This window comes from Gadus morhua, chromosome 16 (assembly GCF_902167405.1).
Source record: "Gadus morhua chromosome 16, gadMor3.0, whole genome shotgun sequence".
Classification (NCBI taxonomy): Eukaryota; Metazoa; Chordata; class Actinopteri; order Gadiformes; family Gadidae; genus Gadus; species Gadus morhua.
In genome coordinates this window covers 6945843-6960194 of record NC_044063.1, presented here as the reverse complement: position 1 = coordinate 6960194, position 14352 = coordinate 6945843, and the positions used below count along the sequence as shown (strand labels likewise).

Sequence of the window (14352 nt, the reverse complement as noted above, 5' to 3'; positions counted from 1 at the left end):
ACTTTTTGACGGAGCCGAATGGAGTGATGGCCCCACAGTGTATTTCGCGAGCGCCTGCAAAGCCAATGAGATCCGCCGACGGACGGAGGTAGTGTGAACAAGCCTCCTCTGCTGGTGCTGAATCGTGTTCCTGTTGGAGATGGCGGGTGGTGGAACCTGTACGGCGTTGTGGTTCCTCTTCAGACTCGTCTCATGTCAGCAGAACATGCCTCTTCCACCCTGTGACAGGTAGAAAATAGAAATACTGACAATGTTTGGACATTTCCAAGTTTATCTGGAAACTGATCGAGAGGAACAGTTATTGAAAAAAGAACGCCTGTTTTTGCATTGTCTGAGTGAATGTTGATCCTAGTCTAAGAAAATAAAAAACGTCTTTGGTTTAACTTGTTAGAACTTCCAGATGTAAAAATTGCTATGATTCTGGCTTTGGCTTGGCAGCAACCATGGAAAGTAACAAAATACCAAATGGACATCTCTGCAGTCTGCATATTTACAGATGGGTTATTATTTTATTCTGGCAACTAAACATTCAAACACAAGGGTGTTTTATGCAAGACTGATGTTATTGTTCTGCCTTATTTAAAAAAGTTTGCGTGCACTGAAGTGAGAACGTATACAATTCCTCCTTTATAAATCTTGCATAGTCTGACTATAAATCATAAAGTGTGTTAATATCTAATGTAATACTTTGGACCTGGTGTAATGGCAGCTGATAATGTCAGTGTTATTGCTTGGCCTCAGAATGTGAACACCCCTGTATGGCCCTGTACTGAGATAGGATTCTGTAGAAGTCTTTCGGATGAGAAGTTGAACAGTGGTCCAGACTCCTTGTGGTCCATAAAGAGCCACTTAAGAGTACGGGTGCTAACCCCTGTGTCCTGGCAAATATTCAAACATGGCCACCTAATCACCCTTTGGTATCTAATTGGCTCAGGTTTTTCCTCACCTCTACCGTTTTGTGCATTCATTTGTGAAATTGATGGAGAATAATTCCAGGTAAATGTATTTTTACTTTACAGTGAAATATATTGCACAGGGCAACTCCTGCACCATGTCCAAACGGCCAAACTATTTAATGATGACAAACACTTTGTTGATATGAAGTTGAAAGAACACCCTGGTATGTTTGCTATATTGCATATACGTACACCTTTTTACTTCTGCTCTTTAATTTGTTTTAATGTTTGAAAATAACCTTGTTTTTATACGCCTGTAAATTGTCTTGCAAAAATTAAATGTATTATATTTCAAGTTTATCTATGAACTGCCTCTATGAACTATTATTTTTAGATGTGGTGTTGTCAGCTTTTCAAAACCTGTCCCAGGACTGGCCCAGCAACGCCATCCCCCCCTCCACCCTTCGGGACTTTGTGGGGTTGTACTTCGACGAACCCGGGCTGGAGTTTGAACCCTGGACCCCACCTGACTGGAAAGACAAGTGAGATCTGGTCTCCTAGACACTACTCAGCTGTTTATTGTGTGTGTGTGTGTGTGTGTGTGTGTGTGTGTGTGTGTGTGTGTGTGTGTGTGTGTGTGTGTGTGTGTGTGTGTGTGTGTGTGTGTGTGTGTGTGTGTGTGTGTGTGTGTGTGTGTGTGAGGATGACGTGACTAGGGATGTTCATCTCCCAGTCTAAAGGTACTGGGTTTGATCCACAATGTCCTTAGCCTTACCAGTAGGCATCCTGGAGTAATGAGAAGCTCTCCTCCTGATCTGCTTTCATGTACTGCGCTCAGTCGGCTTGGAATGGTTGACCAAATCAAGATTCGATGAGGTGACCCATTCTTTTCCCCATTGTTATGTTGTCTGTAAAGCCCTTAACATGATCAGGGTGAAACGTTCGGTGCGAGAGTTTCCAACCCCTTCACCTAAATGAGGTGCGCCAAGCAGCTACGCCCCGTTTCTTTCATAATATCGTGGTATATCAATAGGGTTATGTTTGAGGCAGAGGCAGTGCTACCATTGGGCAAGGTCAGGTAATTACCAGGGGGCCTCGTCATCCCCATATCGTGTTTCGCATTTCTTTATTATCTTTAAATTAATTGTCGTGTAAGGTGTAGGGCCCTGGATATCTCTCGCCCTGGCCCACAAAGTTTCCCAAACCGCCCCTGGCGTGAGGCTAAAGGTAGTGCAGCGCATCGTTGGGCACAAACGCTCTCCCCATAGGATAACAATCGAAGCGCCCTTTCAGGTGAATGGGGCTCAACTTTGATGTACTTATTTCTGCCTTGTCTAATCGATGGAATCCCAATGGACCTTACCTGATTGAATAAAGCTCGAATTGTTGATGCATAGGAACTATCTTGATACCCAAAATATAGTTTTGCTAAACAGCTTAATAGTTGGCGAGTGGTTTGTCGTTTGTCGTTTTCCCGGCAGTCCGAAGCTTCTGGGCAGGATAGAAGACCCAGCCCTGGCCGGCTGGGCTGCAAAGCTCAACCAACTGTGGAAGTCTCTTGGAAGGAAGGTGATGACGTCATGATAACATTTCATAATGGAGCTTTCTAATCAAATGGTGTCGATTTAAAATAGGGATGCACCGAATATTCGGCCTCATTTATTTAAAGGTACATTGTTCTTAAATTCTTGCTATAAGGTCTGCTGGAATGTTAGAAAACGTTCAGTATTGAATGAATATTTTGTATCAAATTTGTAATTGATTTTTCTTGTTGAAAAGCAAGACAAAAAAGTTTATAAAAGGACATTTAATTGTTTGATTTATGCAGTGGTGAAAAATGAAAGCGAAATGAATGAAAAACAGCAAAAGCCACATTCGGTATTCGGTTTCGGCTTTAGGCCAACTGTTTCAGTATATTCGGTTTCGGCCCAGAATTTTCATTTCGGTGCATCCCTAATTTTAAACGAAAGGATTGCACATTTTAATAAAAATAAAGATCCATTTGAACGATTTCCAAATGCATCCCTGGTTCAGATTTGACTGTTTTCCCTCGTGAAGCACATGGTGTTCTGTTTTGCCTGAACACCCGCGTCTACATACGCTTTCACTGCTTGAATTCCCAGATCCGCCAGGAGGTGCGAGACCACCCCGAGCTCTACTCCCTGATCCCCACCCCCCACCCCCTGGTGGTGCCGGGGGGGCGCTTCAGGGAGCTGTACTACTGGTGAGGCCCCGGGGCTCTGGGGAAGTGACAGCCGTAGCGACATCACATCCTGTTCAGGTGTCAGCGTGCGGAGTCCTGATGTGTTCCATCTGTCTGTGTCCCATCCCGTCTGTCTGTGTGTGGCGTCCCGTCTGTCTGCGTGTGGCGTCCTGTCTGTCTGTCTGTGGCGTCCCGTCCGTCTGCAGGGATTCCTATTGGGTGGTCAACGGGCTGCTCCTGTCAGAGATGACGACCACTGCCCGAGGAATGATCCAGAACCTCCTCTACCTTGTAGACACGTGAGAGACTGTCTCTCCCGCCTCACACCGCCAGCCATCTGTGTCCCCTTCTCCCTTCCCTCCAGGATATTTTAGTTTGTGTTTAGTCTTTGCAGCGTCTAACTCCCGCTCAGCCCCAACGCGACCAGTGTGAGAACTAACCTCGCCCTCCGCTGTCTGAGCCCCCGTCAGCTCACTGGCTCTCCCCGGTGCTCCCTCAGATACGGCTTCGTTCCAAACGGCGGGCGGGTGTATTATGAAAGGCGCAGCCAGCCTCCGTTCCTGACGTTGATGGTGGAGAGCTACTACCAGGCCACCCAGGACCAGGCCTTCCTCAGGTGATCTGCCCACTTGGAACAGCCCCGCCGCACAGACCGGCACTCCTGGAGCATATCCCATAACCTGCTGGCAAATATTAGTCCACTTACTTTTCTCCTTTTCCACCTGCTTTTCCATCTTTTCTATTTGTCTTTCTTCCTTTTATCTTGTTCTCTTATTTTTCTTTCTTGTTCTCTTTTGTCTCTTTTTTCATTCAAGAGCATGTCATTCGAAACTAGGTAAAAAGAGTAATATCTATTATTTAAACAATATCGTGGGAAAGGGATTGCTCTTATCCTGAATATCAGTATAGCGGTGTTTGGCCGTAGGTACAAGGCTGCAGGCAATATCAGCTATGCTTTGCTGATATTATGCAGTGCAACAGCTCGACCCCAGGTTTGATAATGCTTTAATCCAAGTTTTACAAGCACCATTTATAAGCTAAAAGTACTGAGCGATAACAGATTATGATTTGATCATTAATTTTGCTCCGCCAACACAAATGGTTCCAAGAGTGGGACTTGACTGTTGCCAAGCAACATAAACATTTTCCTAGACCCTAGCTTGCTAATTTGTGTATGTCTACACATTACCGCAGGCCAGCTACCTTGTATCCGGTACATTTACCCGTAAATTTCCATTTATCTTGCAGCCAACTTGTCTATTGATGGTCTCTTTTGTGGCATTACATCAAGATTGTTGATGTAATTAACGTTATTAGAAACGCCTGTACACTACATGTAACATGTGTCAAAAGTCCCGTTGCTGTTGTACTCTTCATACGCCATCATTGATCTGAACTCACTCTTCTATTAATATAATGTGCATGAAATCGAATGTGTACATAACTAAACCGTAAATTACTTTCTCAACCCCCTCTTCATAATGATAAACACAGTCTCCTCAGTGAGTATGTGACGCCGGTGCTTATGAATGCTGTCCCAGTGCCAACTGGGAACACTGGGGACTTAACACTGTCTGGTGGTCCACAGGGGAGCCTTGCCCACTCTGGACAAGGAGTACTCCTTCTGGATGCAGAACCGCTCCCTCACCCTGCATAATCACACGCTCAACCGCCACCACGTCCCCGTGGGGTCCCCCAGGTCGGTAGTCTACAAACATTACTCCGGGGTCGTTGGATGGTTTTTGTAATTTCAAGTCGTTTGAACCAAAGCGATTGCTGCAGTGACACGGTGCAGGTTTATGCTCCAGAAGAGGAAGACCTTGTGCTCTGAACTAGAAGGATGGTCATTTCCAAGTGAAGATGGCGTTCTGCGTTATTGAGACGTGTACGGTTTATTTCAGGCCTGAGTCCTACACGGATGATCTGGAGCTCGCTGAGGGACTAACCACCGGTAAGGAGCCATATTCACCCTACATTAAACCAGTCGACTTAAAAATCCCTATTACTGGTCTCTTGTCCATTTCCCCTCATCCTCTTTTTGTGTCATTTTCTCATTTACATTTACATTCAGGGTATTTAGCAGACGCTTTTATCCAAAGCGACTTACAATAAGTACATTTGTCATAAGAAGTGCATCAATATATCGCTGTCGGTACAGAAAGGATGGTCATAGAACCCAGTGCTAGTACAACAATCGCTATGCTAACCAATTCCCCGTGTAACAGCCATGATAGCAGCTACTGCAGTTGCTACACAGTTCAGTACTATAATACAATACAATACAACACAACACAACACAACACAACACAACACGATACAGTGTACAATGGTTGCCAGAAGGGGGAGGGTGGCTATGCAGAGTCGAGGTGGACTCTGAGCAGGTGAGTCTTGAGTCTTTTTCGGAAGATAGTGAGCGACTCTGCGGTCCTGAGAGCGGCAGGGAGCTCGTTCTACCACTGAGGTCCGAAAACCGAGAAAAGTTGTGACTTTGCCGATCGGCCTTTGCTAGCTCTTAGCGATATCCTCTTCTTCTCCTTTTTTTCTCCCTCCTGCTCCTCCCCTTTCTCCCCTCCTCGCCCAGACCTCCAGAAGCAGCTGCTGTGGGAGGAGCTAAAGGCGGGGGCAGAGTCTGGCTGGGACTTCTCCTCCCGCTGGTACCGAGCCGCGCCCCCGGGCCAGACCCCGTCCCTGGGGGACACGGGGGCCAGCCAGGTCCTGCCGGTGGACCTCAACGCCCTGCTCTGCCGCAACGAGAGGACCCTGGCCTCCTTCCACAGGCTCCTGGGTGAGCCCACGCCAGACAGCTTCCTTCATTCCTTCCCTTTTAGGGACGGGGGCGCTGGATAGTCTAGTGCAGCGTTGAGTGGTACCAGTAACCTAAGCAAGGGGTTTCGGGCTGGGTACTTGCTGAATTTCTTCATTTTTTTTTCATTACTGATTACAATTGTAACGCCTTATTTCCATCGGGGACGTACGCGCCGCGGAACGGCTGCGTCCTCTGCCCTCTGTCCATCCACACCGGGCGCGTAACGGCAGCGTAGCGCTGCCTTGCGAGCCAGCTGTATTCACGCGAGATCACGCGATAATCCTAAACCTAATGTACTCACCATCCACTCCCAAAACTACTGCAATTAAATGCCAGGCTTTGTCCTTTCTGACATTGTCCTTATAAAAAGGATGATTTATTTCATAAATTATTTCATGTTGCTCCACTTCGACAATCAGTCTCTCGTCGTCTATGTTGCCGACCCTATGAGACCCTTTGATTGATTGACTGCTGACCTGGTGCCACCGGTCATGACGTAATGTTGATGTGAAGTTGGGATAGGCTACACTAGCTGAGTATTGAGTTTTATTCAGAAAATTGACCGGATGCTCTATGGCTTTCACTATTTCAATTCCTGCCCGGCTCGATCTGCACTGTCGATCTGCTCTGCTCTGTTGACGCGGTTCAACAACGGCTCGCGTCAAAAATAGAAGTGTTACGGAATTAATGCGCTGGGGCGCTGCTGAGACGTTCCACGGCACGCCCGCTGGGGGTGGTCTCATTGATTAGAGTGGCAGCAATCAGCAGCGGTGACCGCGGTGCAGCCGTTCCACAGCGCTTACGTCCCCGGTGGAAATCAGGCGTACGGATATCACACCTTAATGTCCATATTATCTTAATAAGTGTTTACAGGGGTGCTCAAGTCTCATTCAGACTCCCCTGTTTCTAGCACCCTGTTTTTCTCCACCTACATTACTTTATGTTCATATTATCACCAAATTGCATGCATCTTTTATTATTTCCATTTAGTGTTGGTGCTGGTTTACGGGGAACCTGGCTGAACAAGTGACTTGTAAGGTCCATTAGTACAAGTATATGAAGGGTCCATAATTAAATACATACAAATATATATGGTGGTGCTGAAAACTGTCTGTTTGCCCCAACGTCTGCCTCACTCTACCGGGAGCCCTCTTTAAGTTGGATACCTCACTCTTCAGGATCATTGATACGTATCCAATCTAAATAAAATACCAGTAGTAGTCCCTTTAGATGAAATCTGTCTGCCACATCACTAAATGGTTATTGACTAATTGACCGAATGACGTTTCCTTGACGGCGGACTAAAGACTAATTGACTAAATGGATAATTGACTAAGTGGATTGCCTAATGCAGAACACAAAAACCGCTCATTGAGTGGAAGCTGAATGCTATTAGATGAGCAGCTGCAACGCAGGCGTCTCGCCCTCTCCTCACCTTTGACGGACGGACGGACGGGGGACGGGGGTTCTGACAGCTCAACATCACCCGTCAGCGCGCCCTGACATCCCGGCGCCCCGTTCCTGGCAGGGGATGCCGAGGCGGCCGCTGGCTACGAGCGCGCGGCGGCGGTCAGGCAGCAGGCGATGGAGGCCTTGATGTGGGACGAGCGGCGCGGCGCCTGGTTCGACTTCAGCCTCCTCGCCGACGCCACCCGGACGCAGTTCCACCCCTCCAACCTGGCGCCGCTCTGGGCGCAGTGCTTCTCCGCGCCCGCCATGGCTGAGAGGGCCCTGCTGTACCTCCAGGTGCTGTCCTCTGTTTACTGGACGAGAACCACTCTTTATCTACCTGTCAGCTGAATGACCATCTAACTATATCTACCTGTTAGCTGAATGACCATAACTATATCTACCTGTTAGCTGAATGACCATCTAACTATATCAACCTGTTAGCTGAATGACCATCTAACTATATCAACCTGTTAGCTGAATGACCATCTAACTATATCAACCTGTTAGCTGAATGACCATCTAACTATATCAACCTGTTAGCTGAATGACCATCTAACTATATCAACCTGTTAGCTGAATGACCATCTAACTATATCAACCTGTTAGCTGAATGACCATAACTATATCTACCTGTTAGCTGTATGACCATATAACTATATCTACCGGTTAACTGAATGACCATCTAACTATATCAACCTGTTAGCAGAATGACCATATAACTATATCGACCTGTTAGCTGAATGACCATAACTATATCGACCTGTTAGCTGAATGACCATCTAACTATATCTACCTGTTAGCTGGAATGACAATATACAGTAACTATATCTACCTGTTAGCTGGAATGACAATATACAGTAACTATATCTACCTGTTAGCTGGAATGACAATATACAGTAGCTATATCTACCTGTTGACTGAATGAAAATGTAACTATCTACTTGTTAGCTGAATGGCAATATAACTATCTACCTGCAGTCACTCAACATCCATAAACACAGTATAACCTCCAGAAGGGGGCGCCCACGCGCTGCAATAATCAATCCATCCATGCATCACTGCCCTCCAGCTTGACTACTTATTGTTGCTAGGGGTTTGCTTTGTTGTTGCTATCTGTATGACCTGTGTTGTTGTGGTGGTTGTTGTTGTTGTTGTTGTGATGTGTTCCGACAGGAGTCTGGGGCGCTGCGGTTCCCTAACGGCGTCCCCGCGTCGCTGCAGGACAGCGGGCAGCAGTGGGACTACCCCAACGCGTGGCCCCCGCTGCAGCACATGCTCATTGAGGGTACGCACTCTCACCGTGGCCCGTGATTAGGCTGGGTGACGGCCAGCCGAACGGAGTGGGGTAGCACTTTGTTAGTCATGCTCTGGGTTTGATGCCCACATTTGGTTTGTCTTGCCGATGGTGTCAAAGCACATACTATATGTATATATATATATGTAATTGTTCCAGGTTTGTCGAAATTGCCTTCGGATGAGGCCAAAAAACTGGCATTTGATTTGGCCCAGAACTGGATCAGAACCAACTGGAGGGCGTTTGACGAGTACGACGCCATGTTTGAGAAGGTGAGGACTGTGGTCGCAACTCTGGTTCCAACATGTGGACCCCTTCTATCTCACTCCAACTCTGTCTGCCTCTTCCCTCATCCTCTCCATCTCTCTCTCTCTCTCTCTACAGTATGATGTGAACGGAGACGGTAAACCAGGCGGGGGTGGGGAGTATGACGTTCAGGTATTTACCTTTTCTTTTTTTTTTCCTCTTCAAACTATTCTGTTGGCAGGAATAATGCCAGCGTGGTCAAATCCTGGCGACGCAGCCTCCTCTAATTTCAGAAAGCCCTTCCTCTGCACCATTCCAATTTCCTGTCTGCCCTCATTATTTAGCATTTTCGCACACACACACCTACATGCATGCGCACGCTTGAACTGAATACATTTCAGGAGAACTAAGTGAGCCCAGAAGGAGGCTGGTTGGATTAATTTCGTAGCCGCACTGAACTGTTTCTAGCAAAGCATGTAGATGAAATAGGGGACCCTAAATCGACCCCTGAGGACTACCAATGTCATATTTTCAGGCAAACATTCAAGTTAACGAAGAAGTTCTTCCTCTTTTTCTCTCTTGGTTCTTGAATCAAGATTTCGATCATCAAAATTACAATTTGGAGCACTAAGATATGGCTTTGATCTTTGAATCTCAAATAGTGTATGATCATCTGTTGTGTTTATGCGTTGTTGAGGGGGTGGTTGTTGTTGTTGTTGTTGTTGTGTGTCCGGACGTAGCTGGGCTTCGGCTGGACCAACGGCGTGGTCCTCCAGCTCCTGGACCTCTACGGAGACCGGCTCACCGCCGGAGGTCTGAGTGGGACCACCACCAGCTCGCTGCCCCTGCTGCTCTGCCTGCTCCTCGTCACGCTCCAGTGACCTCCTCCCACAGCGCCTGGTCGGCAGCGGCGCGGGCTTAGCGTACGGCCGAGTTCACTTTACTGCACACCCGCCTCAGAACACACGTCAGCTCACCGCTATGGCTCCCAGGGAAGGAGCCCACGTCGGACGGATGAACGCATTACCCACGGGGACGAGGATGTCTGTCTTTAGGTTTGGTTTTCATTTGAATAACAAAACATGTCTGAGTGCTGTAGCGACTCGATTTATGGCATTATATTAAAATAATTTCAACCATATTTGCCCACTAGCTGCCTCTCTCTCTCTCTCTCTCTCTCTCTCCGTCTTTGTTTTGGAGTCTTGTGGTACATTTATGGTATTTTATTAGAATAAACTCGGTCATATTTGCTGGCAACCCATTTGTAAACATAGGGGAACGGATTTTGCTCGGATCGGAAAAAAAATCTCCAAGGATCTGCTCTTTGACTGATATCACAATAATTCTCTATTTCCACTTCCAGATGGTATTGCTGGGACCTCCTCCCAGTGAGTAGTGTGAAAAATGAAACCAAATCCTGTGATTGCCTTGAAGACGCTTAATATATGTCACTGTTTCATTGATATACTGTGTGTATATATATATATATATATATATATATATATATATATATATATCCTTTGTTTAATTTTTAAGCAGATCATTAATAAGTGAGCCCTGCCCATGCACATCTCTACCACTGTACGTGTGTCTTATTTTATAGTGGTATAACTGATGATGGCTCCATTGTCCTCGGCATGAATGCCAATGTCTAATTACAATATAACTTCTCTCCGTTTGAAGACGGGGGACAAAGCTATACGGCTCTGAGTTTTCTTCATTATGCCTGCTCCTCTGAACACTACAGAGAGGCGATGCGTGAAATATATGACAGTAGACTGGTGCTGCATGGGGATGAGGTGGGCTCCACACGATGGATCCCTGGTGGTGGAAGCTCAGCTCCTCTGACTGCAGGCCCCTCCTTAGCAGGAGCAGATGGGCGGTGCGCCGCCTAAAGGCCAGCAGACCCAGCGGTCCGTGGCCCCACCCAGATTACTTCCTGGTAATTTTGTCTTTTGACAGCCACCGCCTCCCCCCCCCCCCCATCCCAGACTACTACTTGAGAAAATGGCACGAAATCGATGATTACATGCATATCTAGTTCGTTACATTTATGTATTTTCTTTTTCTTTTATTAGCAGAACATTGTATTTAAGTAGGCTTAACTGCAATCTTGACTACAGGCCGTAACCTCTCAGCTGCGGGCCGCTCTACCGTTTACACTATCCTCCTATAGAAGAGCGAAAATCTCAGTGCTGAGCAATAGTGGCTTATTGTTCAAACCTGGTATAGTAGGAAATCCGATGTGTTCAGCATAAGAGTGCCAAATTTGTTCTGCAATTACATGGTAATGAGGGGATTGTTTGTGTATGTGTGGGTCTGTCTATGTTGATTTCTGGGTGCGTGTGCATATACTGCATATAGACCGTGTATCAGTGCAAGAGCGTGACACCCTGAAGTAGATTGACTGCCAGACTGTGAATTTCAGAGCAGCTCCCTGACTAGTGTGTTGCATGTTGGGATGTAAAGGTCGCTAGGTCTTGTCCTCAACCATCCCATCTGCTACTGCATACAAACCAGCTACTTACTGCATAATAATTTCAAGCCCTCCCTTTTAACGCCTGGCCTATGGTTGAACCACCCCTACCTTGCTTATTGACTCATTCTAACTCCTGGCTTATTGATTTAACCAACTCTACCCTGCTTTTTGACTCCTAACTCCTGGCTTATTGATTTAACCAACTCTACCCTTCATATTGACTCCTTTTAGCCCTCCCTTCTAACTCGTGACATAATGATTCACACATCGCCCCCCTGACATCAACTTAAACCCTCTGTCCTCCTGCATGAGTGGAGTGATCAAGCCCCCTAGCCTCTACCACCCTGCCCGCTGAGTGTAATTAGGCCCAATCCCATTTCTACCCCTTACCCCTTGCCCCTTCAAAACAAGGGGGAGGGGTAAGGGGTAGAAATGGGATTGGCCCTTACTGTAGCTGCTCCCCAAGTCGTGTCTGCTTTTGTCATCTTGCGAGGGAAAAATCGAGACGTTATCGCAAACTAAAACATTGACACGCGCACTGCCGCTGCGGATATGCCGGGAGTAATCTGATGAAAGCCGGTGACATGATTAATTCATCCTCTGCAGCGTGCGTGTATACATGTGGGAAGTGGACAGCCCTATCATCTTCTCTCGATGGAGGATCGCTGCTGGCAGGGCTCTGGCGGACACTAGCGCGTCCACAGGCCCGTTCTGGGTCCCCTTACAGCTGTCTGGCTGCCTATCTAGTTTCTGCCTGTCCGTCTGTTTGCATGTCTGTCTCTCTTTCCCTCCTCCCTGTCTGTTTGGCCAGCCCAACGGTGTCTCTTTCCCTGTCTCTCCGCCAGCTCTCTCTCCCCCCCCTTCCTGTCTCTCACTCTTTTGCCCCCTTCCTGTTTGGGTCTCCCTCTGTCTTCCTGTCTGTCTCTCCTGTCTCTCCCTCTCTTCATGTTTCTCTTTGTCTCTGCTCTCTTGTGTCATGTGTGCTTTGTAGACCCACTTCTCAAGGGACCCTCAGAGCCTCTAAAGAAAACACCACATTATAACATCCACTGATCCTTGGCCCCCCCCCCCCCCCCAGGAATCCAGGAATCCTGTCCCTCTGACGGAGGATCAAAGAGAAGGAGGCAGGAAGGTTCTGATACCTGATCAATACCTTCGCCGGAGTCCGTCCAGACCACTTCATTACCAACCCCAAGTGTGTGTATTATTAGATATACGTGTGTGGGTGTGAGTGTGTGTGTGTGTGTGTGTGTGTGCGTGTGTGTGTGTGGGTTGGTGTATGTCGCTGGCTTTGCTGCTAAACTGTTTGAAGAGTGAACCATGTCGTTGCCCTCTGCGCTGGAAGGGTTTCATAACTGAAGAGGGCCAAGGCCCACGTCGAGGGAGATATGAGAGGGCTTAGGAGTATCGATTTTGTGCCGTCTCTTAGATTCTGACTTTTCTCGGATCGATAGTTGCTGATGAACTATTCTCTCTGTTGCTAAGAGAGAAGGGGCTTTCAAAAGAGCCTTTGATCGAAGATTATGTGTTGGTGATTGGAAATGTAATGTATTCTCTACACTGTTTGAATTTCATTCTTAGAAATCCTTACGATTGGAAACTTCTCCACCTATATTCTATGTGGTATAGGGAAGAGCACTCACCTTATTCGCACTCTGCTTGTCATGTTTAATCTCTTTGCCAGTTTCTCATGTGTAGGCGGCGGCCTACTTTAAATATTAATATTCGTCTGTGTCTGAAGATTCCAATTTGAGACATTTCCACCAGAGAATACACTAAGTTATTAATATATAAACCAGGAATGACACCTCTGCAGAGAAAGTGGGAATTTCAGTGTTTCTAACTATTCTTTGAAGCATACCGGTAGACTGCATTTGGATTTAGCCCTGAAAAAGGTAATATTAAACAGATAATAAAGTGTAGATAATAAAATGTCTTGCTCATGGCCTAATCTAAGCCTGGTGTAATTGTAAGGTGTCCGTGTTATATATTGAGAAGCCAGAATTGTGCTTATTATTCCAGTAAGTTTTAATAAAAGGGGACGTTATTTCACCTTTGCAGCTCTTACGCTACGGCTACACCAGACGTCTGGTGTAGCCGCGGCCTTAGGGTGTCATCCCCGGTTTGTCCACTGGGAGGTGGTAGAGATCTGTGACTTAACGCCAAGGCTTCTATTGGAGTGGGCCTTTGTGTTCTGGTGGGGAAATTATATATGCACACAACTGAAACTCGACCGTTCTCCCCTCATTGGCTGTGAGGTAACCTTGCTTAATGTCACTGCGTCGGTTCAATTTTGGCGTCACGTCAATTGGTCACGTTTAGAAATAAATACATCTAGAATCAATATCACCCGCTTGGAGTTGTTTCAGAAGTTCTATGTGTTGGTGGCTGCACATACATCAGCCCGGATCATTCACACGCTATTGTTTCGCACTTATGTCCCCTATTAGCCTACATGAGCTCACTAGGATGTTCTGCATCTGCTGGGTCGATACCCATCTGCTGTAGACTTCCATGGTGGCTTATTTTTTTTTAGTTTTGTTTCATATTGACAATTGATGCAAATTTTCAATACCCCTTTCAATACCCTCTCGGTCGGGGGTAAAAAATAACAGTGATGCGTTAATTGCGCCGGTTTAATGGCGGCTCACGACGTGTGACGCCAACGTTTAAAAAAAAAAAGAAGCCATTTGCACAAAGTGAGTTTGGCTGCAGAGGCGCGCCTCCGCGGGATACAAACATAGTCAGGCACAAGCCGTCGGAGGCCACGCGTCGCCACGCGTCGCCACGGCAGGCCTGCAGGGGGTAAGAGAGACGGGGGGGGGGGGGGGGGGGGGGGTATTAGAGAGAGAGAGAGAGAGAGATAGAGAGGGGGAGTAAGTAAAGAGGGGAGTAGAGAGAGGGGGGTATTAGAGAGGTAGAGAGAGTGGGGAGTAGAAAGAGAGAGAGGGTATTAGAGAGGGAGAGTAAGTAGAG

The 14352-nt window shown here is 46.9% G+C and overlaps 1 protein-coding gene across 3 annotated transcripts; it reads left to right on the top strand.

The window, feature by feature from the left end:
• treh (trehalase (brush-border membrane glycoprotein)) lies at nucleotides 1–13303 on the top strand. Of its 3 annotated transcripts, XM_030380368.1 has the most exons (18): nucleotides 1–228; nucleotides 1020–1120; nucleotides 1291–1438; nucleotides 2378–2465; nucleotides 3020–3120; nucleotides 3306–3398; nucleotides 3599–3715; nucleotides 4688–4798; nucleotides 5001–5050; nucleotides 5681–5884; nucleotides 7434–7651; nucleotides 8531–8642; nucleotides 8811–8923; nucleotides 9036–9089; nucleotides 9638–9952; nucleotides 10261–10285; nucleotides 10645–10839; nucleotides 12455–13303. In XM_030380368.1, the coding sequence occupies exons 1-15, from the start codon at nucleotides 140–142 to the stop codon at nucleotides 9776–9778; spliced, it is 1740 nt and encodes a 579-aa protein (XP_030236228.1). In that variant the 5' UTR covers nucleotides 1–139; the 3' UTR covers nucleotides 9779–9952; nucleotides 10261–10285; nucleotides 10645–10839; nucleotides 12455–13303. The 3 variants fall into 3 exon arrangements, with proteins under 3 accessions (XP_030236228.1, XP_030236227.1, XP_030236226.1); XM_030380367.1 differs by having other exon boundaries at nucleotides 10261–10839; XM_030380366.1 differs by having other exon boundaries at nucleotides 9638–10839.
• Nucleotides 13304–14352: the final 1049 nt, after the last annotated feature.